The sequence below is a fragment of the Rhagoletis zephyria genome, unplaced genomic scaffold (assembly GCF_001687245.7).
Source record: "Rhagoletis zephyria isolate East Lansing unplaced genomic scaffold, Rhagoletis_zephyria_1.1 Rzeph_scaffold_06218, whole genome shotgun sequence".
NCBI classification, from domain to species: Eukaryota; Metazoa; Arthropoda; class Insecta; order Diptera; family Tephritidae; genus Rhagoletis; species Rhagoletis zephyria.
The window spans coordinates 1-27666 of NW_016163301.1; the positions used below are offsets into that span (position 1 = coordinate 1).

At 37.2% G+C, this 27666-nt stretch overlaps 2 protein-coding genes across 5 annotated transcripts; one reads left to right on the plus strand and one right to left on the minus strand.

Annotated features, from left to right (window-relative positions):
• Positions 1 to 837: 837 nt before the first annotated feature.
• On the plus strand, positions 838 to 12284 carry Wdr33 (WD repeat domain 33). Of its 3 annotated transcripts, none has more exons than XM_017628805.1 (9): positions 838 to 1061; positions 1204 to 1587; positions 1691 to 1960; positions 2545 to 2696; positions 7130 to 7227; positions 9293 to 9419; positions 9497 to 9730; positions 9794 to 10005; positions 10088 to 12284. In XM_017628805.1, exons 2-9 carry the CDS (start codon positions 1255 to 1257, stop codon positions 11236 to 11238), a joined length of 2577 nt encoding a protein of 858 aa, XP_017484294.1. In that variant the 5' UTR covers positions 838 to 1061; positions 1204 to 1254; the 3' UTR covers positions 11239 to 12284. The 3 variants fall into 3 exon arrangements, with proteins under 3 accessions (XP_017484294.1, XP_017484295.1, XP_017484296.1); XM_017628806.1 differs by having other exon boundaries at positions 1247 to 1587; XM_017628807.1 differs by lacking the exon at positions 838 to 1061 and adding an exon at positions 1076 to 1155 and having other exon boundaries at positions 1247 to 1587.
• A 2359-nt stretch (positions 12285 to 14643) lies between these two features.
• Positions 14644 to 18636, minus strand: Xe7 (A-kinase anchor protein 17A). 2 transcript variants are annotated; one of them, XM_017628809.1, is made up of 7 exons: positions 18492 to 18636; positions 17967 to 18152; positions 17449 to 17909; positions 17134 to 17391; positions 16637 to 16844; positions 15780 to 16435; positions 14644 to 15712 (listed from the first exon to the last, which is right to left on the minus strand). In XM_017628809.1, exons 2-7 carry the CDS (start codon positions 18078 to 18080, stop codon positions 14872 to 14874), a joined length of 2538 nt encoding a protein of 845 aa, XP_017484298.1. In that variant the 5' UTR covers positions 18081 to 18152; positions 18492 to 18636; the 3' UTR covers positions 14644 to 14871. The 2 variants fall into 2 exon arrangements, with proteins under 2 accessions (XP_017484298.1, XP_017484297.1); XM_017628808.1 differs by having other exon boundaries at positions 17967 to 18636.
• Between the last annotated feature and the right edge of the window lie 9030 nt (positions 18637 to 27666).

Sequence of the window (27666 nt, forward strand, 5' to 3'; positions counted from 1 at the left end):
TCGCATAGTAATTGAATCTAAATTTTGTATGGCGGACTGCATAATTCGAAGGGTAATTGGAGTGCGAATTACGAATATGAGAGCGAACTACGTAATTGAGGTGCCGTGGGAAAGCCATAGTACCGTTACCCGTACTTTTTTAATGCAATTAATAAATTTTAGCGTCCGATGTGGCGTAGTGATGAGAAGTGCGCGCTTCCACAGCGGTCGCTNCTCTGCTTTTATGTTTTTGGTTCTCTTCGCTGCAAAATTTATGCGAAATGTAAGTTCTACATAAAAATTTATAAGTTTCCGTATTAAATTAGGAATATACACATTGATAAACTTTACTTGTCGCACTCAGAAAATTCGAGCTTTGATATGTGAGCTGGTTTCGATGAATTTAAAAAAATTAGAGACGGCACCGATTTGCTCGTAATTCGCATAGTAATTGAATCTAAATTTTGTATGGCGGACTGCATAATTCGATGGGTAATTGGAGTGCGAATTACGAATATGAGAGCGTACTACGTAATTGAGGTGCCGTGGGAAAGCCATAGTACCGTTACCCGTACTTTTTTAATGCAATTAATAAATTTTAGCGACCGATGTGGCGTAGTGATGAGAAGTGCGCGCTTCCACAGCGGTCGCCCCTCGGCAGGCAATGGCAAACCTCCGAGTGCATTTGTGCCGTGGAAAACAGCTTCTCATAAAAATACAATCGCCGTTCAGGGTCGGCTTAAAACTGTATTGTATTTTAGTCGTAGATGGTACTCTTTAGTTAAAATTTTGGTACTATTAAATTGGGAAGTTGGCAACCGTGTACCGAATTTCGTGGCCTAACCACAGCTAACTTCATCCTTTTTCAGACGTAAAAGATTTTTCACGCGATTTCTTCACATTTTGACCGTTTAGAAATTTTGCAAGTGTTATTTTAATTATAAAATGGCGTAAAATCACTTTTGAAAGCATATAACTTTAAACTTAAACAGTTCGAGTTATTTAAACAATTCTGTGTTAATCGGCGTGGCGTAACCTTTTTTAGTTTGCCAGCGTGTCTCGCCCAGGCGAAATATAGAAGGGTGAGTGTCGCTACCGCCAGAAAAATATCTACTTGTGCTTTGTGCAAGCGTCACGCTTGTTTCATTATCAAATATATATATGTTAGATTTCTCGGTAACTATGCAATTTGTATAATATTGGTTTTAATTTTATTATTAACAGGCTGATCGTTTTTGGATTTAGAACTTACCAATTAGTTATCTAGTTTAAGATATGGAATTCCAGCAACCACCTCCACTACCACAAACTGATGTCTCTCAACCGCCACCTCAATTGGCAGCACCGTCAGCGCTAGCCACAAATGCAACACTATTACCATCACAATCAGGAGGTGGTAGTTCGTATGGCTCACATTACCGCAATCACTACCATCCACATCATGGCGGCCCTGGAAAACCCGGATACCCGTACTTCAAACCATTCAATCCTGGCGGTTTCCAGAGACCATTTGGAATGACACAAGATGATTTTGATGGCAAGCGTTTGCGAAAAAGCGTTATGCGAAAAACAGTTGATTACAATGCATCCATTGTAAAAGCATTAGAGGTATGTGAATATGTGCATACGTACATTTCATTTTGGTTATACACATTTAACTGGACAAGGTTTGTATATAAATTAATTGTACGTATTTTTCTTATGCTCATAGACACGTCTATGGACACGTGATCAACGTGACCGACATGCGCCACAACCCGAAAGTATCTATGTACCCGAACTTTTACCACCGTCCAGTTACATGGACAACCCATCAAATGCAGTCACTACTCGATTTGTCAAAACCGCTACGAATAAAATGCGGTGTCCGATTTTTACGCTCGCCTGGACGCCAGAAGGCCGACGTTTAGTGACTGGCGCCAGTTCCGGTGAATTTACTCTATGGAATGGGCTGACTTTCAATTTCGAAACCATATTGCAGGTGAGGCAAAAAAGCAGGTGGTATGTTGTGGTAAATCAAATTAACAATTTTATTCTGTAAGATTTACGTCGAAAATAATTTGTTAGTAGATAAAGTATATATTATTAGGTCTGATCATGTACTCTCCAGTAAAAATATCTATTAACTTGTCAGTAACTTAATTTCCGAGAATAGTTATCGATGAGAGAACCAGCCAAAAAAGTACCAAGGTGTTAGCATGACAAGTTGTTATTAGTTAATTGAAATTTTAATCAAAATAGTTTAACTTTTGCTATTTGCATTGCCACTTTTATCTGCAGTTTTCTGAAAATTTTGCTTTCTCAGTTTGCCCATTGCAAGTTTTTGCGTACGATAACACCAAAACATTAAATTTATTACAAATTATCTCGTAAAAAACAGATCTATTGTATAAACCTATTTAAAAGTTTAGTTTTGCCGAATGTTTTTACTTTTTCCATCAACTAAATATTTTTCTTTTAATTTTTGAAAATTTCTACTGAATACCATCACAACGGCAATCATTCACTTTTCAAACCCTGAAATGGATGCAAATGCATGCAACGGCGATTCGTTCTACTCAACAGGCTCATGATGTTCCGGTTCGTACAATGGTTTGGTCCCACAATGACAGTTGGATGGTAACTGGTGATCACTCTGGCTACGTCAAGTACTGGCAATCAAATATGAACAACGTGAAAATGTTTCAAGCGCACAAGGAGGCGATTAGGGGAATAAGGTATAGCTTACTAATTCCAATTCTTCTTCTACTTCTTTTACTCGTACATAAAATTACTTTTACTACCAACATCACTATCGCCACAGCTACAGTGCCCTCTTGTTATTAGAGCACAGTTTCCTAGTACATACTATAACTACTTTTTCTCAATATCTCGGTTGAACCCTACGGACCGCATTTAATATCTTTAAAATATTGCTCCTTTTCTCTTACAGTTTTTTTTTAGTATAAATAACAAAAATAAAATATTTTGTTTGAGTTTAATGCATTATATCGATAATGCAATTAAAATAATAATAATAATAATAAAGCACAATTTGCGTTTTTATGAGCATATATTTTCGCGGAATATTGTACTTCGGAGAGGCACTGTTAGTAAAGTTTTTTTTTGAATGTTGGTACGAGTAGTTGCTAAAAACTTGATTGAAAGTCATTGATATCAATTATTTTAACAATTCAATTATTAATAGTATTATTGTTGTTTGTTTGCTGTTGATAATAAAAATAAAGTTTTGTGTGAGTTTGGAGGTGTGAATGTGTGCGCGAGTGTTAAAATTGAGGAGTACCCAGACGAAAGCTGATTTTGCAAAATATAAGATTATTAAAAGAGTACATGGATAAATAGATATTAGCTAAGTTAAGTACTGCGTAGTAGAGAAATTCTAACGAATTCGAATTTAATTGTAAAAGATAGGGATAGAGCAAATATTTGAGGGTAATATACTTCATGTTATCTAGATCTCCGCAAATACATACAAGGGCTGTTCAGGATGTTGTGGAAATGGCCATTGGTTGGAATTGCACCTGCAAATTGTATGCTTGCTGCTATGGCAACCTGTGCAATTTATTGTTATGAATTACAAATCCTACGAATATGCAAATGCAAGAGCATATCAATGGCTGAGTGGAAGATCGACTTATCTCGGCAGCCAGTTCGAAAACGCCCTATCTCAGAAAACTTTTCAAGAACGCCCTACTTCATAATTTTATTGAAAAACAATCTATATCAAAATTTAATTCAAAAACACTATCTCAGAGCGCGTTCTTGAAAAGTTTTCTGAGATAAGCGTTGTTGAAAAATTTTCTGAGATAGGCCGTTTTCGAACTGGCTGCCGAGATAGGTCGATCTTCCACTCAGCCATCGATATGCACAAGATCCTGAACCGCCCTACATATTTACGTTAGAATATCAACAGGGATTTGAAATCGATTTTAAAAATTTTGCGCTGCTAGAGTGGCATCTTTTTTCACTAAAATAAAATTCAAAATGCCATAAAAAGTTTGTTGTACATTCAGGTTAACGTAATAGCGCAACAAATCTGTGAGATAACTTTTTCTAAAGCCAAAGTAAAAAATAAAAATGAAATATTTTAATTTTTATAGGAAAGTAATATTCAAGAATGATTACTCATTTATTAGCAGCTGATTAGTTTTTGCTAATGTCGAGCTCCTTAGGAATATATGAGGCCATGAGAGCCAGCATAGCACTTTTAACGAAGATACTACAACCGGACTGATAAGCCCTTGCAGTAGATTACTAGATGATCCTTTTATCTTGAAATCATGTACACATTTTCCTCAATATTTACCGCTCTTCCCATTATCGACGAATGAAATTTAAGCAAGGTCATGAACGCAGTAACAGCCGCATGCTCCCTTTTGGCAGGCCGTATAACGAAAAATTCGTTTGGAATTCTCTGCTTACCGGACCTAACATGCCAATTCCTTGTTCAATCCGTCTGAGCATTTCGAACATGCGTCAATTATATCTGGCTACAAAACACACTTAGACCCCAGTAAATGTGCGCTAACTTTCTGCCAACAGTTTATTGAGTGTCCAGGAATGGACAAAGCCAGACGCAGCTTACCCAGCAACTTTTCGCGCTTTTTGAGATTAAAAGCAGATATTTGAGATTAAAAGACCGAAAAGATATTTTGGCAAAAAAAACTTAACCAGAAATAATTTGCTTATAAACAAAGTGTAGAGGTACATAGCGTCGATGCCTTTGCGAAACCGCCCATTGACCAGTGGCAAAACCGCCCAAATCGCTGTTGTGGCAAAAATAAGATTTGGTAACCCTAAACTCCAGGCATCGAAATTTATGCATAAAAATCGTAAAATCTTTAGTAAAACCACAGACTTGTAAAATAATAGCTTGAGAAAATATCGCCTATCGAGACAATTAATTCAATGAAAACCCGTTTTTTGCTCTCCTGTAAAATTTGAGTGCCGTATGGTAGGCGGTTTTGCAAAGACATCGACGTCTGGAAACCATCCAGGAAGCTGCGCCTTTTTAGACATAAATTCCCAACATATGGACATCCTGGCATTGTAAGGGAACTCAAGAATAATCTCATTGCCATCAAACGAACAGCTTCAAAAAAGGTGTCAACGGTATGTAGGTAGCTTCCGTTTTCCATAGGCAATAACAGGTTTCAATGAACTTATACTTTATCAATATCAGAATGTTTGAGTTAATTCGCAAATGTAAAAATACGAAGCATCACATGCTTTTGTTTTTAAATCCTACTAGATAAAAAGGTTTAGCCCGCGCAACGTAATTTTTAAATTAGCATCTAACTTTGAAATAGAAATAAAAGGATGAAGGGTTTACTTTTTTTACATTTATGAATAAAGCCTTTATTAATGTTTTGTACAGGTTACTCTGTTTGCTTACGTATGAATGCATGTGTGGATGTGTGTGCAATTGCGTGCGTGCGCGTGTGTGTTACTAAATTACATATAAGGCTATATTACTAGTCTATACATATAACTAAAAACATATTTATTGGTAGGGATAAGGCCAATTTTGTTGCAAAAATAAATAAATAAAAAACGACAACGCGCCTTACTAAGATTTTTTTTTTTCATTGTTATTTTCATACAAATACTTTTGTTAACGTATTTAATCGATTATAAAAAAAAAAAACAAATGTACAAGCAAATTACTATTGTTACCAGAAACAAATTTTGAAATAAAGCGTTAAAGACTGATTTTTTCACATGCGATACCTGAGAGTACAAATAAAGCAAAGATAATTAAGAAAAATAATTAACGTTGACTTTTTTCATTGCAACACTACATACAAATTTGGAAACTTTCAACATTTTGGCTGCGTTTTCCACTTTTCGTTTACAATTTCCACCTGCTAGTTTGGCTTGCTGTCCGCCTGCTTGAATGGGACGCTACCATGCCCACGCATTTACCCTTAGATTGTCCCGGCAGCTTCGTAAAGTCGCCTAGTAAGCACTTTGTGCATACAGTTGCTTCCTAAACCTGGATAGAAAGGACAATTTCCTTTTTTTTTACAATCACTACGCGTAGAAGACATGTGCGAATTATTACATTCCATTATTTTTTTTTTTTCAAAAGCTAATGCATCTGCAGCTGCAAACTTGTTTTTGACCGTATGCGAAAATTCACAAAATGCTTAGAAAATAAAAAATGATAGTTCAAAAAGATGTTTGCCTTTTTATTCTAAATGTGGGTTGGGGAGCTGTTTTTGTTTATTCAAATATAATAAAATATTTTTGCTAAAAAATTCAATCCGACTTTTATTGCAATTGTGGCATACATTTTTAGGTACGATTATATTTTAGATGCTTTAATAAAAAAATTAAATGAATGAATGAGAAATAAATAAAAATGAGCTGCATGGTATTTTTTTGTAATATTTTATAGGAATAAATTTCTCATTTAGTCAAATTCAAACTGCATTTAAATTGGTGTATGGGCAAGTCTACATAGTGAGGAATCGCGAACTAGAACGTGGTCGAGGAGGTATTTCCTGAATATGGCGCTTGACACTTAGCAAAGCATAAAAAGAATTTATTTTTTTGATTCATACTAAGTAATAAATATTGTTTTTAAATAGATACGTTTCAATTATACTAACAACAACTATTATTATCATTAATCATAAAGTATATAAAAAAAAAATAATCTGACCTGCAATATTCACCTCAGTCAAGCTCCATAATACTGCCCACACACAGTGATACTGATCAGTGAAAGGTCCGGTCTACTCTTGTCTCGGCTTCGTAATTTGCTGTACTGTTATGTATTGTTAGTGTATAGAGATTTTTGCGAACTATGTATTTACTATATGCTGTTTTATGTTAAAGTGTCGTCACAAAAAAAAATATACATTTCGAATTTAACATTTTTAGCGATAACCATAATTTTAGAAGTACATATTTTATTATTTGGTATTGTATTTTGAAAATAAATTCTTATTCTTTTCTTCCGAATAATTTTGTTCTGGTGCATATTTCGTGTTCTGGCAATTGAAACAAATAAATTAAATGCCCACACATACATGCATTAAATATGTACATATAATGTATTGCATCGTAAAATAAAAAACAATCGTCGTATATCGTCCGCCTTCGACAATATCGTTTGAAAAACTTTTTTCCCAACGACTTGCAGTTTCAGTCCAACGGATAGTAAATTTGTGAGCTGCAGCGACGATGGCACACTGCGGATATGGGATTTTCTACGCTGTCAGGAGGAGCGCGTTTTGAGAGGTAAATATAATAAAGACTATTTGTTAAAAGAGTTTAGGATTTATGTAGATATTAAAAAAAAAAAAAACAAAAGGATAGTGAAGATAAAATGTTCGATTTCTCCGAAATTGTTTTCCTCTCAATGAATCTCGCGAATTCAATTTCTGACAGTACACAGTTGTTTTCTGTCACCCCCAAAATTTAAAAATATCGAAAATAAAGAGACGGCTCGGTGTCGGGGCTTTGAAGTTTTCCACATTATAGTTAATTGCTATAGAATCGTTAAAAACAAATATTTTTGATCGAATAAGATTATTGTCCTTCAGAGATCTGAAAAACTTGAAATTATAATGCATATAAAACTTTAAAATTTTATTATACGATTTTTCAAAACCGATAATCTTATCAGCTACATACATACAGCAGCCGTCAAAATAAAAGGACGAAAATACAAAATAATATTAATTGCAATTCCGTAGAAATAAAAATTTCAAAAATTGCATAAAGTTCACAAAAATGAATTAAACTTCAAAAAATTTGTATACATTTTTCAAACATTTTATTCAGAATGCTTAGAAAATTTTCGAAAATGCATTTAGTTTTGTTATAATAAAGTGTCAAGTTTCAAGTCACTAAAACTTACCGTTAATTTTTTATCGTTTTTTTTTTTCTGTTGTTGAGGGTGTTACGCATTTTCTTCCATGTAATAATATATATGTGTAGTGTATATAGAAATTTACATTATCTCTTGTTTAATTTGATTTGGAGACCAAACGGCGTTCATTCTGAAACTACATCATCTTCTGTCGGAAGAAGTAAGCCATTACCAAGAAATTAATAACACAAATGTATCGGACAGAAAGTAAACATCATCCATTTCTCGGTTTCTTTTTTCCTGACCCAATACGTTGTTCCGATGATGCTTCCAAAAGACATTAACTGCTTCACCATTCGCTCAATTGATTTTCAAAATACAGCCATGTGAAAAATAACAGTGATACAATATTTTGACGAGTTTTTACTATTTTCGTTACGTTTTTTTAATGTTTTTTTTTTTTAATACTGCTCAATATAAAGTTTCAAAGTTTCGAACTTTGTAGAAATATTAGGAAAATTCAACAAAACTTTACAACTAATTATTTATTAAGAATTTTTTAGTTCATAGCCCACAAAATTTTTGCACAAAAAAAAAAATTGTCGAAGATACTTTGTAAGTAAGACAAGTAATTTTTAAGCAAAAACCAACCCCACTTCAATTCTCATATAAAAATTTGAGAGTGCCGTTAAAATCTTCAGGATCTAATGATCGGATCTAAACCAAATTAGTATGGAACCACCTCTGAGGTACCACCTTTCCTTTAGAAATCAGTTAGCGTGGTCCAAAGTTATGCGGTAACATGTATGTACATAAAAAAAATTAAAAATTTTTTCCGACCAATTGATAACCTCCTCCTATTTTAAGTCGGTTAAAAATGCGTGACACCGCCAGCAAAAAAATAAAATATCGAAGAACAACGCGAATTCTTAGCAACTTGAAACTTGCACTTTATAGAGCTACCGAGTGTTTGAGTATCCGAGCATGTCCAATTCTACTAGAGTTTACCCCTTGAAGCTTCGGAAGGATTTATATGATTTCTTTATGAGTCGTATTTGAGCTTGCCTCATATCGAGATAAATACGGTAAGTTGAATTTTCAAAGACGGCTTGATAATAACGTGAGGTTGGCTAATCTTATACATTCTCTGGTGGGAGTTTAGTTGCTTTGAGCTAAAAAAAAAAACAAAAATATTTACTCATTCACTTAATCATTAATAATCAGATCAAAAAGTTATTAAAAATGTATTTTGTTATTAATAGAGATTTTTTTTGTTAGTGCGTTGAGATACGATAAATAAATTAATTTAAAGAGAATAATTATTGTTAATTTTTTTTTTAACCCTAGTTCGATCGAAAGAATTAAAATAAAACAGCAATTTTAAACAGCCATAAGCAAATCCATTTTGCATACATGCATATATACATATATGTATCACCATTTTATCTTGATTCATTAGGCTTGTAAATTGACGACATTTTCCACTTCCAGGTCATGGTGCTGATGTTAAATGTGTACACTGGCATCCGCAAAAGGGACTGATTGTCTCCGGCAGTAAAGATAACCAGCAGCCCATTAAGCTCTGGGATCCAAAGAGCGGCAGTGCGCTGGCCACACTGTGAGTTTAAAACATTGAAATTGCTATAACCTATTCTCACATCTTTTTTTTTTCGCTTCCACTTAATCGGCATTTAGGCATGCGCACAAGTCCACTGTGATGGATTTGAAATGGAATGATAATGGTAATTGGCTGGTTACCGCCTCACGCGACCACTTACTCAAACTATTCGACTTGCGTAATTTACGTGAAGAAATGCAAGTATTTCGCGGTCACAAAAAAGAGGCCAGCTCTGTGTCGTGGCATCCCATACACGAGGGTCTCTTCTGCTCGGGCGGCTCTGATGGCTCAATACTCTTCTGGAATGTCGGGTAAGTTGCCTGCAAATGTCAAGTTTTCTAGTTTTAAACCCCCTCGTTTGTTTGGCCTTGCAGCACCGATAAGGAAATTGGCTGTGTAGAGACCGCGCACGACAGCATTGTCTGGACACTGGCCTGGCATCCGTTGGGCCACATACTTTGCTCAGGTTCAAATGATCACACGATCAAATTTTGGACTCGCAATCGACCCGGCGACTTGATGCGTGATAAGTACAATTTGAATACGCTGCCTGCGAGTTTGGCGGCGCTGGATGATTGCGAATATGGTGAGTAATTAAATTTAGACTGTCTGTAAACTCGTCGTACAAAAATCAACTAAAATTTGTATTATATTTTTTTTTTGCCCAGATGACGCTGTCATTCCTGGCATGGGCCCCGAGGATAAAGTCGAATTCACCGAAAGTCTCACTGCTGATAAGGGCTTCATTCCCGGTCTTGATTTGGATCCGTCGCGGTTAGGCGATAAGAAAGTGCCATACAGCAAACCCATACCGCGCAACTTCCAAGCACAATGGGCCGGCTCTCGACGCCCCGAGGAAAGCAACTTTCACGATGAGTTGGCCATGCGCGAGCCCAAAGATACAAGCGGTTTGTCGCATCAACAGATTAGCGAGAGCGCCATTGAGGGCATGTTGGCCAGTGGCGTGCTCACCACAATGGATCCACAGGCTATTGTTGGCATGCTCGTTTATAATCGCTTCATACGCGTCCATCCCGACTCGCGCGTCATGGTGGCCATACGACAGGGTCCCGATTACTTGAACAATTATATCGATGCGGGCAAATTGGACGAGCTGCGCGATGTGGTCCCGATTCGCGACCGCTCCCGATCGCTGTCGCCCACTTTGGAGGGTCGAGAGAGTTCACCTCCTTCGAAGCGCTCACGCTTTGACAACCGGCAACATAGCGCCCAACTGGTATGCGTACGTGAGCTGCTGAGTTTGAAGAAGCCGTTTTTGCCTTGTCTTTTGCAGCTGAAGTCGCAACAAGCACCGCCACAGAAGTCAGAGTATGGCGATGATCCGCGCGATTCCCCTCAGCAACCAAACTTTCAGCAGCAGCAGTATCCGCAACAGCAGCAGTCGCCGATGCAACAATCCCAGAGCCGACCTAGTCCATGGGCCGTGGGTCCGCCCTTCCAACAACAGCAACAACAAACGCCTAATCCGTGGAGCACATCGCCCATGGGCGGTGGCCCGAACATCGCTCCGAGCATGGTGCCACCTCCCAACCAGAACGGCTTTAACGGCAACAATGGGCCCTTCAATGGTCCGAATTTCAATAATGATTATGGGGAGAACGGGATGTTTCCTAAAGGCGGTGGCGGCGGGTCAGGGCCGGACGACAACAGTGGCGGCATGCACACGACTAATATGAATATGAACATGAATAATAGCAACAACAATATGGGCAACAACAACTTTGGTAACAATCAGCGTCGTGGCAATAGAAGAGGCGGGGGACGTAATCGTGGTGGGCGGAATAACCGACGCTTTTAGATCAAGAAGTAAAGCTTCGAGAAAAAAAAAACAGCACCAACACAAATTATTCTAAGCTCTTTCGGGGAAAGGCGCAAATATGCTAGATAAATCGCAACGTCTTTCGGGCAGCGTTGGACAACTTTTTAGATTCTAAGTCAACATTTATGGCCCTATTTTGTATGGCGACTGGGGTCTAGTTGCCATGGCTACCAGTATCGCAAATTGCATTTTGTATAGCGATTAATCTCAGTATACAGAAAAGTGCACAAAATATCCGAATTTACTTTCTTGACGTGAACTTTTCCAAGTAATTGGCAAATTTTCTCCAATGTGTTGAATAATTTATGTGAACAAATAACAAAATTACCCATAGCGGGAAACAGAAAATTCCGCTACTAGACTCAGTAGCCAGTCAGTAGCCATACGTAATGCGAATTTTAGTATATTGGTGGCCCATCGGCTATCAGTCGCCATACACAATACAGCCATTATAGTGTAAATGTTAATGATACGCCCACCAAGTATGAATGAACACTACAAAGGAGTCACTCACAACCTGCAAAAAGTCAAAAAAGTAAAAGTGGCAAGATTTCGCGGACGCACTTGTTTCATAGTTGGTGGTATTCTGTTGCGTATAATGTATGTGTGTAGGTAGTTTGTAACCGTTGAACGAACGTACACATGCGTGTAGGTAGTCTATGCCCATGCTATGCATTAGCCGCATTATATTATAAATTAATACATTTAAGTTTTTCATTAAGTCATCAGATACAAATTATCAAAGCTGCATGCGTTCTAAGAAGAGGACGTATACCTCTTTAGCGATCGGCGTTGTGTGTAATAAAAATATTAACCTTGTATGTATGTATGAGAAGATATGAAAGAAAAGCTAAGCAATCATTGTTGTAGATTATTCGTTTTTAGCACATATTGATTGATGTCCTTTCAAAGCATTCATTTCTTATTTACCTTAATTTTGACTACCCTCATTCTTTAATTAAGAAATCATTAAACCCCGCTTATGTATAAATAGAGAACATGAATATGTAAAGAAAGGAAGAAATGCAACTTTGAGTATTTATATTTATCATGGAGAAGAAAGGGTTGTTGTTGTTGTTGTAGCGGCTACAACAACCCCGCCCAGATCGGTTGATATCTCAGTCGTTGTCAAGTTCCACTAACGGCAGCCCTAGCAAGCGTGCAGCCTCTATCGGGTCGGTCCACAAGGACAAAGCCGTTAGGGTTGTCGGGTTGTCCGGGCATGTTTCGAGTCATGTGGGGTCTCTCCGCATGCCGGACACTCATTTGGCACATCCTCATTCAATCTACTTAAGTAGGAGTTTAACCTGCTGCAGTAGCCAGAGCGAAGTTGGGCTATTGTTGTTCGTGTCTCCCGAGGCAGATGAAGACCGTCCGTCTCGTCTATGTCCAGTGTTGATGTGCCTAGAACGGCATTCACAGGTCTAGAGTCTACATAACTCGAGACTGACTCCCTGTGAATGCCGTTCAGGGCCAGTCGGTAGGCTGACGGGTCCCGAGGTTGCTTGATGAACCTCTGGACTTCGTCCGTCAGTTCATATAGATGCCTCCCCACGTGCCTAGGCGAGGGCTCCTCAGCAAGCAGCGGTCTGTTTGGGTGGCCTCTTCTGTGGCTCCCGATCAGAAACTGCTTGCAGAGCATTATGTTGTGCTCCTTTATGGAGAGCATTTGTGCCTCGTTGTGGAGGTGATGTTTGGGCGACATCAGGAAGCATCCTGTTGCTGTCCTGAGTGCGGTGTTCTGTACAGTCGTAGCTTCGCCCACTGCGTCCTACTAGTCCCCGGCGACCACACTGGCGCTGCGTAGTTTAAAACCCGCCGGCCGGCCACGACAGCCAGTTCTACGTACCGGAATGACTCATTCCCACGACAGCCGGTGTGTTTCGGCGATCTAACCCCGTTTAGGTCGGCGAAGTATCTCAGAGAAGAAAGGGTATTTAAAGGTGGTTGTAGGCGAGCTGCAATTAATACGGCAGTGTTACTTTTTATGAATGAGCTTCACGTTCTACGCGAAAGTTTGTGACTCTGTCTACATCAAGCGTTCGATCATCATTGGCAAATCAAAAGCAACATGTCATTTTTTACTGCGCAATTTCTGCAGCATTTCAAAAGATTTTCACTTGAGTATCGGCAAATATCAAGAAAGCAGCAAGCCTGCAATATTGCGGTAATAATTACCGAGGAAAATAAGTAATCCATTTTAAGCGCTTAGATAAGCACTAAAACATTGGTCAGGGATATTTAATATGCTCGCAAAACATCACCCCGAATAAGCAAATTCAAGTAAAAGCTTAAACTTTTCAGCCCTGATTAGTACGTAACTCGAACACACTCGGTTTCTTTTTTGCTTTGGTGTAAATAGGGGTGCGTTCAGAAATGCATCAAGTCAAAGCATCAGTTGGTGGGCTTTGAAATGGGTGGTTTTTATATTGAGCGCGTTTGGTAGCTCCATCCGAGAAGGCAACATATACTGGCATCACTACCCAGATGCAGTTAAGGTCAGGGGTCGAATCGTCACATACGATATCGTACTACTCGTCACGTAAAATCACATTTTTCGTATTATGACATACGTGAACGTACTCTTTGTCCCATTCAGCTTATACTGCCTGACGTATCACGTAATTTTCTTTCGTATCGTATTCGATCCGTGAACGGATGTTATAGTTCGAGCCCAGCCTAAAATGCCACTGTCAACGACAAATGCTCGACGTCGAAAACCTGCAATTACAATGGGCCGGTAGCATATAGTAGGAGAATCTGCTTCTACGACGCCTTGTCTAAAATTGACTCGGAAGTGAATTGCAGAACCTGCCGGCCTAAATAGCAGGGCCGACTCCAGCATTTATCAGCTTAGACAAGGAAGCATACGATGTTGGTCTTGCGGTGCACGGACCTAGTAGACAAAGTACGAACGAAGTAGTCAAGGGCTGTGGCTACCTAAGATCCAGCATTAACACCATTAAGGACCATTTTTCAGTGTATGGCTGTGGTTTTAAACGCCCGAGCTGGCGGGTTTAATTTAAGATTAGCCAATCAAATGTCAGCCAGCTGTTCAATTTAAACTCAGTTTACGTAATCTAAGTTTAAACTGCCATTGAAAAACTGGCTAATATAGCTTAGACCTAACTGTGGTGAATACTTCAACTTCCGTGTATATATCGGACTACTGCACCGTATTACAATTATATTTAACGTACTACTTACTTGATAAGTCCTCCAAGCGTTCAAGTCACAGGCAGCCCATCTTTTCACTCAACACTTATAAAATCAAAAATGTAAATTGAATAATACCCGCGAGACGAGAATTAGTTCCAAAGTTTTTAAATTATTTTTAGCGGTTATCGCTACGGTAATTTTCTCGGTCCACTTAACTTTCAAAAGTTAATATGTAGAACTAAACATTTATTTAATTACATATAATATAGTTGGAAATAATTTACTTTCATCTAAGTATGCTACTTAGCGATTTAGAAATTTTCCTATACATACCTAAACGGCTGTATATCAATTTAAATTCTAGTTAATATTATTGTTAGCATGAATTTTGTTTAAATATTAACCTATTAAACTTTGTCAAAGAAAACGGTTTCTCCAAACTCTTTGACCCGGCTAAAATTGGTCTGCTTCGCGTTCGTATGAATTGCGTCTTGAATGTGGCGAGCGATGTGAATGCTTGCGCACTCGTTCTTTACTGTGGCTTCGCTCCACACGATCGACCTCTTTACTAGCTAATGGTGAATTGACCGCAGTTCCTTCGGCGCTGACATTATTCGCACTCGATTTTGTGTCCACGTCATTTTCCGAGCTTGTCACAATGGCATTCGCTGCTTCCGCGTTGACAGCGTTAGTTAGGCTGCGTTTTGGATTATATTTGCAGTGCCGGAAGTTCTCTTTTATCTCTCGCTCTTCCTGCCGCATGCGATCTTGGGTGACCTTTTCAATTGTGCGTTTCATTTCTTCGGCAGAACGAACTAGTTTATCGGTTTCCAACACAATTTGTCTCTTTGCTGATGGTCGGTCGCCACGTCGAGACCAGGAGCGTTTCGAGCGCGTGCGCGATCGTGACTTGGAGCGCGAGTGAGATGAAGCAGATGTGGAGCATGAACGACGTGTAGATACTAGTTTCTTATTGGCACGTTGTTGTGCCGGACTCCTGGAACCTGTACGGGAGCGCGTTTTACGCGATTTAGAATCCTCGCGAGTGCGCGAAGTGCGCCTAGCTTTCGATTTTGATTCCGAACGAGGGCGTGAACGTGAGCGCGTGTATGATCGCGAACGAGAGCGACGTTCGGAACGAGGTCGACTGCGTGAACGACGTTGCCTGGAACGAGAATGGGAGGGAGTACGACTACGACTGCGACTGCGACTGCGGGAACGTGAACGACTGCGTTTGGAGTAGTGACGCTTGTGTGAACGGGAGCGCGAGTATGAGCGGCTCCGTGAACGATTTCTGCAAGAGAAATGGCAGAAATGGTAAATTGAAAAACTGAACAACTGTTGCTTTTTATTTCAGTTACCTAGAGCGCGAATACGATTCCTTACGATAATCATCCTCTTCGTACTGGTCATCGTCGTAATTATTTTTGTAATTGTTGTAGTAAGATGAATCGTAGCCACCTCTACCGCGTCCCCGACCACCACGGCCACGACCTCGCATGCGCGGTGCATACCCACGATAATTCATAGAGACTGGAAAAGCAGTAGGCTGCCGATAAAGCGCAGACATGCTACCAAATACTGGTGGCACATATGGAAACATTGAAAACGATTTCATCCACTCGCTGGCAGCTTCAGGTGGATAACCCGGCGGCAAGGTGCCTGGGGCCGCGCCACCAGCTGCGGCTAAAGCAGCTACAGCTTTGAATGGATTTAAATGATTCAGACCAACCGCAGGTAGTGCGGGCGTACCGCTTACATCGGTGGCGGTGGTATTAACAACAGCTTTTTTCTTTGCTTTCTCTTCATCGCCATCGGAGCTTTCGGAGCGCCGTGAACGGCTGCTCTTCAGAAGACCCATTAATGGAGTTTTCGTTTTTATTTCTTCGACTTTCTTTTTCTGGTCAGTGAGAAGTTTTTCAGTGGCCACTTTATACTTTTCGACCAATCGGTCTCGAAGGTCGATTCTGGACGCTTCTTTACTTCCATATTTGGAGTATTTGCCTTCATGTTTTAGCTGGTAAGAAAAAGGAATGGAAAAAATTTCATACACGTGAGTTGAAAGAGGTTAACGATATAGCAATATTATTGCGATTTCCGGGTACAAAAAAATATTGTTTTGCCTGTTAAATTATGGGGACGATTTATTCAGATGGGGTTAACGATAAGCCTGAATAAAAATCATATTAAAAAAACGTATTGAAATATTTGTATTCACCTTAAGGCGGTCGAATAACTGTTCTAATATCCGTATGCTCTCCAGCTTTCGTTGTGCTATCATCAATTTACGCTCCTCGATGCGTATCTTTTGTGAGATTTCAATTTGACCCTTCTCCTGTATCTTCTTAAGGTGTTTTTCCTTCCGTTTCTCTTCTCGTTCACGTTGCTTCTCTAATTCTTCTAATTTTAACTGTTCTTCTTTTTGCCTGTAATTTTTTTATTGGCTCGCTACTCTTCATTCTATTGAGTTTAGTGCGTATTTTTTTTAGATTAACTGGACTTTTACTGGTCTTCCCAAAAATCTTAATCTTAATTTTTGATAGACGTTTTTAATGAAAAATAAACTCTATAGAAATGTTAGTGTTCCTGAAGATACCAACAAATGAGAATTCTAGTCCGCCATTCTCAGTTGATGCACTTCACAATACACATAATAACAAAATAAGTAAAAATACATGGCAACTTATTAGAAAGAATTACTGAACGAATGCAAACCTTTCACGCTCTAGTCTTTCAAGCTCCTCTTTCTTTTTCTTTTCCCGCTCTTCCTCTTCACTTTGCACTTTCTGGATTAAACGCTTTCGTATCCGTTCCCTACGTTGCATCTGTGCATCGCTAAGGTGTTTTGACTTGTCAAAATTTACGCTGATGTTGATGGCTTGGGTTTTGTCTACGAATTTTCGAACCAATTTCATACCGTGAAACTCATCCATAGCACGCACAAATCCCATGTATTCGTCGAATTGAACGTAACTTTAAATTTAAATTAATTTTTTTTTTAGGTCTGATCAATGTCATTCATGTACTTACGCTTCGAAAAGCACGCCATGCTCGTAGCTGAATGTCTTCATGCCATTAATATCTGTGTTCATTTTGTTGCGATATGGATCACAAATTGGTATATCAACTGCGCGAACGCAGCCAAATTTTTCAAAAATGCGTTTAAAGATGCTTTCACTGGGCTTGACATTGTCATCGTTTTCCATATGCCTGGGGCAGAACCAGCGTATTGGCAAATGCGTAAGATGTATAGTGTCAGGACGTTCGCCAGCTTTCATTTCATCCATATTGCTGGCATCTCGAAAGAATGAATCCCAATCGTGTCGTGTAGGAAACTCATCCTTCGATTCAGTTGCACGCACTCGAAATGATTCACTAAAGCCAGACACACGCAGCGATACGCCATCGAGACGCGAAATTGCACTGCGCAATCTTTTGCGATCTTCCAACTCAGCTTCAAAGCGAATTACCTCCAATGTGCTTTTAGTTGCCTGCGGACGCGATTTAATAATAATAAAAGTGCATATTTTGAGAACAATTCAACTTACTTTCAACACAAAGAATTTATCCGGCTTCAAAGAGGCGCTTAACTTTTCCATTATATCCAAATGGGAAATCGATTTGCCCGTTTTATTAACGGGCAGTGACACTGATATGGTCATCTTGGCCAACGGCTTGAGATATAAGCTATGTGGCAGATAAAGCGGCACACAGTCCGTGACATTCTTTATATTCTGAATGTCGGTCATTTTTTAGCAAACGTTTGGAACGTTAATTTATTAATTATAGTTGGTTTTGATTGGTGGATGGAGTTAAGCAATATTTAATTACATGAAGAGACATTGGCTCGAAGGGAAAAAAGAAATATTAGTATATGAAAGTATCTAAAAATTGCATTTGGTTAAAAATAAAAGCTCTAGACGAGAATCACAATACAAAACTATAATGAATTCTTTTTATATTTCGCGAAAATCGTGATGCAAATCAGCAGGCCGTCAGAAATGATGGCGATCCTAATTATACGAGAAAAAATCTAAAATGCTAAATATTAATATTCTATGGAACACAACGACTTTTTATCCGCCAATTGGCTCTTTGCTTCTAAAAAGAATTATTTGCAAAATCTACTATATTCCGCGACTTTTCAATTAAAATGTTGCAAGACGAAAAAATGCAGTAGAGAAAATAATGAAGTTGTAAAAACTCTTGCTTTGAAACGGGGTAAATTGGGATCTAGAGGCACAGGGCGAGGCAGAGGTAAAAATATTTCAGTTACAGGGCGTTTTGTGAAGCTAAAATTTCTGGCAAAATCATAGGGCGGCACATGAAAAACGTAAAGAGCCGAATACACAATACAACCGTTTGGCAAAAAAAGATGGAATTTCTTTCCACTTTATTCAAGCCTTTTTTCAGTGTATGCCGGTTTTTGAAGGTTATAACGGCCGCTGAGATATATTTGAGTAAAAATTATAATTTTTTTGGATGTTCTGGTCGTCGCGTTGAAGCTTGACAATGATTTCAACATAAGAGGGTTATAAGAAAATCAAAATTTATGCTGAAACTGGGAATCCCTACGAAATAGTTGGCAGAATTTAGCGGCATAATCGCTGCCATACATTGTGAGCCAGAAGTAGTGATGGCACGATTAATCGAACAACCTTATATAATCGGTTATTTTCATTAGGTCAACTATTTAATTGTATCGAAAATTTCCTCTTGATTAAGCGGGCGATTAACCGATCAATTTTCAAAATAATCGAAAACAAATCATCAAAAATTTACTACTTTTCTCACACAATAGTGTATAAATCAGAATTACGTAACAAAATTGGCACCCTTGCCACTCAATAATATTAGCAACAATAAAAGTGTCCACTGTACTCGGTACATACATATGCATAATTTTACTAGTTGGGGGATTTTTTACATTCTTATTTTCTGAAAAATTTTTAAGAGATATTTTTGCAAAAACCGCAACACAAGTTTAACCTTAGTAGCAATTAAAAAATCACAACGCAGGTATACACATATTCTCATTTTATTTTTCAAATGCTTTGTTGCGAATTTTCTTCCATACGTTTTTTTTATGGAAGAAATTGAGGAACATCGTTAAAAAATTACCAAAAATCAATGGTAAGTGATACTTCAATCTTGCAATTTCTTATACAAAAATTTAATGGGATACAAAACTGCATACTGAAAATCTTTCTCTTCTTCTAATTAAAAAGCTGTACTTTTTTGTGAAAATATTTATTTTTATACGGATTTTGCTAAAAATAAGCTGTATTTAAAAAAAAAAATTAAATTATATATTATAAAAAGTCTTGTGGTGCGCTTATAATTTTGACACGGAGTGTATAACGGATGGTAACTACCCTGCAAAAATCGCGACTACTCCATGCATGCGTGTAAAGAGTACTCCCTAAGGACCAAGGAGTACTCCAAAATTAACCACAATTCATATAAAAAATATGGTCCAATTAACATTGCGATGTCCTAGGGCAGGACCATATACTCCATCCCTGCATTACATCAGAGTAGCACAAAACTACTCCAACATATGAACAATGGCATTGTTGTTATATTTTTTCGTTTGTACACGCTTTTGTTCTTCACTTCTCAAATGCTTTTTCGAAATTAATAAAAACAAAGACAAAAATTAGAACTTACATGTTGCTGGGAGCTAAGAACTAACAGCGAGCATCTCTACACGTTCAGCTACAGCCAGGCATGCAAATGTGCTTTCAAATGCTCAACTTCAATGAATGAGCAAAAATTTTCGACCCAAATTTGGAGGTTATGTTGAACTATGCTAACAATTTGGATTGGCAATCAATCTTTCATCCTACCATAAGCGGTTGCTTCCTATCGCCAGCCACTTATACCTGCCTATGAAGCTTCCTTGGCGATGCGTGGTTGTCGTGGGCCATGTAGCAAGACGCAACGTGCAGCGATTCATCGTTGACGTTCTTTAGCGTCACAACCGTCAAGTCGCCTGTGGAAAGATTGTTATCAATATAAGAGAATATTATAACAAATAAGTAGGAAGAATGTGTTCCGATCGTTTGGAATGAATAAAGAAACACGCCCTGTGTTTGCTGATTGGCGAAGACAGGGTTGCTTATTAAGAAATTTCTCTCTACCTTTCATGCAAGAATGATAGAATACAAGATTGCGCCGTCCTGGGCGTTGACATTTGTGTACCACAAGTAAACAAAGAATAGAGCGAAAAGAAGAACGAGTTGAAACAGCCAAAGCAGTTCACTTTACTGCGAAAAACGTGTTCTAATTTTGCTAAATGCGAAAAGATTGCATTTTTCACCTAATCTATTAGAGAACAGTGAACATTGTGGTGCACTCCATTGCTTTGCAATTGAGGCTGCTTCAGCAATCGTTTTAGTGCACTTTATTGCTTTGCAATTAAGGCTGCTGCAGAAAACTGCAGCAGCATCTCTGCGGGACTGATTAGTTAACTTGCTAATGGCGGCTGCGTGGAGCAGAAACAAAATCATTGTGAGGAAATGCTGTTAATATAATAATAGAGAAACATTTCGGGAACGGCTTTGCCGTGCCCTATGTACACAAAATGCAGCGATTCGTCCCAGCGCTACACTTGCATCTACGCTTCTTGCCTCTTGACGGTTGTCGCAATTTAACACACAGCACTTCATTGTATTAGTTTTTACGCAGTCTTCAACTCAAATATCACTCACAAATTGCAAATTAACACGATTTAAACTGATTTTTCCTTATAATTCAACTTTCTCTTTCGCTGATTTGTAAACAAAGGTTTATTTACAAGTTACCACAACTGTCAAAATCGGCAAAACCAAAGTAGCGGTACCACTGACGGCGCCACCTTTGTTCGCTGCACCGTGCCTTTCATGCTATTTCGCACACAAAGGCAGCACTTAAGTAATAGTGCCACTAAAAAAGCATCCTGAAACGATAATGAAATGATCGATTTGGTTTAACTTCACGATTGGTTAGAACTTGCAGGAAGTCGATCTTATAGACAAAAAACCTGTAACTGGCAACACTTCTGAGAAAGTAACTGAGCATTATAAACAAATGTTCTGTCTTAAAATGTGGTAGGTTTTAAGCCTTGGTAGATGTGGTAGAAGCCCAAATCAAAAAAAAAAACATGTGGTAGATATACTATTTATGTGGTAGAGGTTTATAAACATTGACAGTCGTGTAAAAAATTAAATTTTTTTATCTTTATTACAAAAAAAAAATAATTTTTATACAAAAAACACAACCGACTTCAATTCTCATATAAAAATTTAGAAGTACCGTTAATTTTTCATGATCCAATTATCGGATCTAAACCAAATTAATTTGGGCCCACCGGTAAGATACTACCTTTCCGATGGAAAAAGTATTATCGAAATCGGTTGAAGTGGTCCAAAGTTATGCGGTTATATACATAAAAAACAAAAAAATAAATATTCCGACGAATTGAGAACCTTCTCCTATTTTTGAAGTCGGTTAAAAAGGCGAAAAATTATTTACGTAAAGTAAACAAAATTTGATTTGAATTGATAACCTTCTTCTTTTTTTGAAGTCGATTAAAAAAGGAGAAAATTGTTTAAATACAGTAAACCAAATTTGGCTAACAAGCGAAAATGATAGATATTAATCGTTTCATGAACAGAATATTTTTCAAAAAGTTTTTATAACATCTGAAATTCTAGACTGATAATCAGAGACGGAAAATATCGTGCAACATTTTCAAAGGGTTTTTAGATAACAAAAGAACTACATATAACTATTCCAATCCTCTTTCGATTTTTAATTCCTCGTACAGAAAGCAAAAATTTGTGGTTTACTAAACAAATTCTTAAATGTTAAAAAAGTTGACAAATTCTCGTATGCCTCATTAAAAAAGACGTTATATAGGAGTTACTCATTGCTTACTTTACCATTTCACTTACTTTGCCTTCTTTGGAAATGACTAAGCATTTTTCAGCTTATGTAACGAAACTAATTGATTTGCATGCCAACACAAATCTTTTTCAAGCTGTCCGCTGTCACTCGGCGCATCACATACCAAATGCTCTTGTTTGTGATAAAACTACATACTTAAAAGTACATTACATGTCTGCTGGGAATTTCAATGCAAAAAAGTCTTCCCTGAATTTTGTAAAAGGCATTGACTTCAAGATATACAAAAATGAAATGTACTTACATATGTATGTATGAAATAATTGTTGTGCAGAAATAAATCAAATTCCGCTTTTGCCGCTTAGCATATTTTCGTCTTTTGCTGGTTGAACTTTTCACTTTCTTGGATTCACTCACGCATTCAAAGTATATCTTACGTTCGTACGTATTCGGATTCAGTGATAGGATCTTCGTAATTTGCTCAGTTTGATAAACTTGATTATTCAATATCCACATCGGTATTATAAAAACTGATAAATTTGAAAGCGAATATTTATGTAAGCATAATATGAGATAGAATGATCTATAAAAAATAAACGCGGTCTTTTACTAAAAAGTTCATTGTACCTACGTGATGCTACATATTATAATAAATAAAAGACAACTAAAAGGGCTATTACCGTTTCGATTCTGGTAATGCATTTTAAGGTGCACCTCAACGTTTTTTGAAATGTCAGTTAAGCTACTATGGCGCTCAAGGCCTCATATAATACATTTAAATATGTACGTATATAAATACATTTATATTCAATCTGTGTATATGTAAATAAGGAAGAATATAACAAAAATTTGTGGAGAAAAACAACACATATCTATTTTTGCCACGCACGCGTTTCAAAATACACTTTTCATAAAAACGCGCCATAAGCTTTTGTCTTTTGAACGGGATCTTAGCCGCAGAACAAAAAAGAATTATTAACAAGTAAGAGCAGCGCTGTCTTCGGCTATGCCGAAGGCTCCAGACCTTTCATGAGCATCTGAAAATTTTACGTTAACAGATTACTGCATTTGAAAAAATTTAATTTATATATTCACAGCAGACATAGATAGAGGAGATACATATATAAAAAATTCTAGCTAAACAATCAGAGGTATGGAAGATATACCTTATATAGCACCAATCTAAGTGATTTTCACTGCTGTGTGATCGGTACGTAAACCGGTAACACAATTTAATGGGTTTAGCTTCCTACATAAAGGAGATACATATATCGCAAAAACTGGTATCTGAACAATCAGTGGTACAAGAGATTAAGATTATACAGCATAGATTTTGACGATTTTCTCAGAAGGCTTTGTATTATTATTTAAAAAATAGCTTACGAAATTTATGGGTTTTAGCTGTCCAAATAAAGGAGTTTTACAGTAAAACCCCATATCTGAACAATCAGTTGTATGGGGGCAATAAACAGGTTATAGTGACCCGATCTTTGTTAATTTTACTGTAAACTTTCTGTTGATAATGAGTGAAAATAGTGCGAAATTTCATGTTTCTAGCTGCATAGATGGAGTAGTTATAACAAAAAATCGCATATCTGAACAATCAGTTGTATGGGACCTATATGTAAAAGTGACCCGATCTTTGTTATTTTCACTATAAGTATTCTGTTAATAATGAGTGGAAACGGTGCGAATTTTGATGTTCCTAGCTGCATAAATGAAGAAGTTATGGCAAAAAATCTCATATCTGAACAATCAGTTGTATGGTGGATATAGGTTGTAGTGACTCGATCTTCGCCATTTTCACTGAAAGTATTCTTTTGATAATAAGTGACAACAGTGCAAAATTTCATGTGTCTAGCTACTTAAATGGAGGAGTTATAACGAAAAATCTTATATCTGAACAATCAGTTGTATGAGAGCTATATGTTATAGTGACCCGATCTTTGTAATTTTCACTCTAAGTTTTCTGTTGATAATGGGTGGAAGTATTGCAAAATTTCATGTTCCTAGCTGCATAAATGGAGAAGTTATAACGAAAAATCTCATATCTGAACAATCAGTTGTATGGGAGCTATATGTTATAGTGGTCCGATTCTTCCAGTTCCGACAAATGATTAATACATTATAAAAATACACCCACCTACCAAATTTAATCCGGATATCTCGAAAACTGAGAGACTAGATTGCATACAAACAGACGGACAGACAGACAGACAGACAGACAGACGGACAGACGGACATGGCTAAATCGACTCAGCTCGCCGTTCTGATCATTTAAGTATACATTTTAATGGGTCTATCTCTTCTTATTCTTGTACTTACAAACATCGGACCAAAGTTATAATACCATTTCATGCTCATGAAAGGTATAAAAAAATCGATACACCGCACAAACTGGGTCCTATACATTTTTTTTTCAAAACCAATAACTATTATTTACTAAAAAATTGTTTTTTATAGCTTAAAATAATTGTAGTAACCAACAGAGGTATATTGTAGAAAAACACGTAAAATGAAGTCACTTTCACTATATATTTGTATGTAAGAGTATCTCACGGCAACTACTTTATTATCAGGGAACGGATTTTATGGATATTGCCTTTTGTTCTGCTAAAGAGACGGCGTACTATATTCGTTTAAGAAATGCCTTTGATTCTGAAGCGTTTGATTTACTTGAAGAGAGTTAAGCCGTTAGTGATGCCACAAAACTGTGACGAATCTACTAAGACACTGTTTGTTAGTCCGTTAGCCAACTTCAATAGCGGGCTATCCCGTTATCAATTTGCATATCTACACTCATTTAACTTGCTTCGTTATTTTGCGCGTCCCTAACCTCACCGATTACACTTCCATCAAACTAGAGTTTTTAAAAAATTTGGACTCTGTGTCCTTTTTAATATGTCTCCCCCTGGCCAAATTGGCAATCGAATGGGCTTCGAAATCGTCAACCGATGGCGCCTTCGATGGAGAAGACGCTACAGCGGCTTTGCTTTTTTCGCTATCTTAGGCGGAAGTCTTTTAATTTATTGAAATCAACGCAAATCGAGCACTAACGCTCGAAAAATGTCACAACTTACGGTAGAATTTCAAAATCACTCACTTTATTTTGTTTTGTTTATATCACGCAAAACGTACTTAATTTACACACTTTTCAATAATTTGATAAAAGAAATAGACACTGAAACGGAAATAGTAAAGTGAAAAGTAATTTCCTGAAAAACGGCTGCAGGTGAAACGGCACCACAGGCTATGCCAAATTACGAAGAACTACTTTTTAAATAAAAAGAAATAAAACGGATGCACAGGGTGAAAGTACGTAGGGTGTACTTGAGGATTAATTATTTGTGTCATTTATTTTTTGGATGATGCATTTCGACCGTTACTTTTTGCAGTCAAGCAGATTCTTAATTTTTAAATTTTGAAACTAATTGGAATTTTTTTGAGTACGCAGATAGCTCCTTAAATGTTAGTATAATGTGGCTTCAAGTAGCTATTTTGCCTATTTAGGGAAACATTTTATGAACTTTGAATTGAAATAGCTTTTTCTGAACTTAAAAAGTGTAAGTGCACAAGTTTCTAGTATTTGCGCAAAATCACATATGTAACAAAAAAAAAATTCAAATTCATGTTTTACTAAAAAATAAATAAAAAACAACGCAAATAACTAAAAATTAAGATAAATAGAACAACATAAAATAAAACTAAATCAAATAAAAAACCAAATAGATTTCAATTCTCATATAAAAATTTAAGATTATCGTTAATTGCTTCATGATCCGAATATCGTATTTGAACCAAATTAGTATGGGCCCACCTGCGAGGTAACACCATGCCCTTAAATTATTGAAATCGGTTAACGTGGTCCAAAGTTATGCGGTAACCTACATAAAAACAAAATGTTCCGACGAATTGATAACCTTTTCCTTTTTGCGAAGTCGGTTAAAAAGATAAAATACAAGTAATTTTTAGCAAAAAAAAAACGACTTCAATTTTCATATAAAATATATATATATATATATATATATATATCTCATGATCCAATGATCGGATCTAAACCGGATTAGAGAAACTACCTTTCCGATGCAAAAAAAAAATTATCGAAATCGGTTGACGTGGTCCAAAGTTATGCGGTAACATAAATAAAAAAATAAAATATTCCGACGAACTGATAACCTCCTCCTTTTTTGGAAGTCGATTAAAAATTAAGTACACTGAAATATACTAAAATAAAATAAAACAAACTAAAATAGTATAAATTTAAAAATACAATATAATAGGAGAAAAGAAAAGCGAAGAAAATAAAAGAAAAGAAATGAAATTAAATTGAAAAACCTTAGACTACTGTTCTCGATGATGTTAATGCAGACCTTGAATATCGCTTGTCAGAGGAATTAACTATGTATTTAATTTCAAAGTTAAATTCGCAACCAGCGATGACAGTTAAGTCTCAGATGGGCAGGTTTTTGAAACCTGCAGATAGTTCGTATTGAATATATGTATTTATTAAGCCCTTGATATGAATTTCTAAAATAAACAAAATAAATGACATTATATAAAAAATATATCATACAAAATCAAAATTCAATTATTTACCACTAAAAAGAATAGAACATACTAAAAAATATATCTATTGAATACATACATATATCTTTTGCATGAACATATGTAATTAAGAAAATGCTTAAAATAAAATAAAAATATATCTAATTTTTTTTTATCTAAATATAATTTTTTATCTGACCAGAGCCTAGCCGACGTATGCCCGCTCATCAATTTTTGATTTGCTCCATGCGCCTCTAATCGCTTGTACTTACTCAGGTCGTTCTCCGGTACCCACCATTATCAACTGCTATCCGCTAAAATTAAGTATGTACTAACTGCTAACACAAGTTGCTCCACTGGACAAGTGAACTACACGAACTGGCTAATGCGCATCCAAGCAAAGGTAGAAAACAAACACGCAATGTGCGCCCATAACACGTTTGTGTATTGCTGTGAGGCCGATGCCTTCTCCATTGGCTGATGAATCGTTGATGGCCTGTCGTCGGTGTCGTCGGTGTCGTCGTGGTCGTCGTCGTCGTCGTCGTCGCCATTGTTGTTCCTGCTGTTGCTGTTGCCTATACTAGTGCTGCTACTTACTTGCTGTTGACTCTTGTTGCTGGTGCTGGTGCTGGTGCTACGGCTGCAATATTTAAAACTAGCTCTGGTTGTTGCTGTTGTTGTGTTTAGCATTCGTATGTGAAATTCGCATATAAAACCGTTGCTCGATTGTCGCATCAACTTCAGTTGATCGCTGCCAGTGTTGTCGAACGGTTGTCGTTGTTTACCGCTAATATCTAGGTAACCATTTTCTATATA

Coding starts and splice junctions, on each gene's coding strand:
- Wdr33 (XM_017628805.1), top strand. CDS start 1,255: ATGGAATTCCAGCAACCACCTCCACTACCACAAACTGATGTCTCTCAA. Junction 1,588..1,690: donor CCATTGTAAAAGCATTAGAG/GTATGTGAATAT, acceptor TTATGCTCATAG/ACACGTCTATGGACACGTGA. Junction 2,697..7,129: donor GAGGCGATTAGGGGAATAAG/GTATAGCTTACT, acceptor AACGACTTGCAG/TTTCAGTCCAACGGATAGTA.
- Xe7 (XM_017628808.1), bottom strand. CDS start 18,167: ATGACCGACATTCAGAATATAAAGAATGTCACGGACTGTGTGCCGCTT. Junction 17,392..17,448: donor CATGGCGTGCTTTTCGAAGC/GTAAGTACATGA, acceptor TTAAATTTAAAG/TTACGTTCAATTCGACGAAT. Junction 15,713..15,779: donor GAATCGTATTCGCGCTCTAG/GTAACTGAAATA, acceptor TTTCTCTTGCAG/AAATCGTTCACGGAGCCGCT.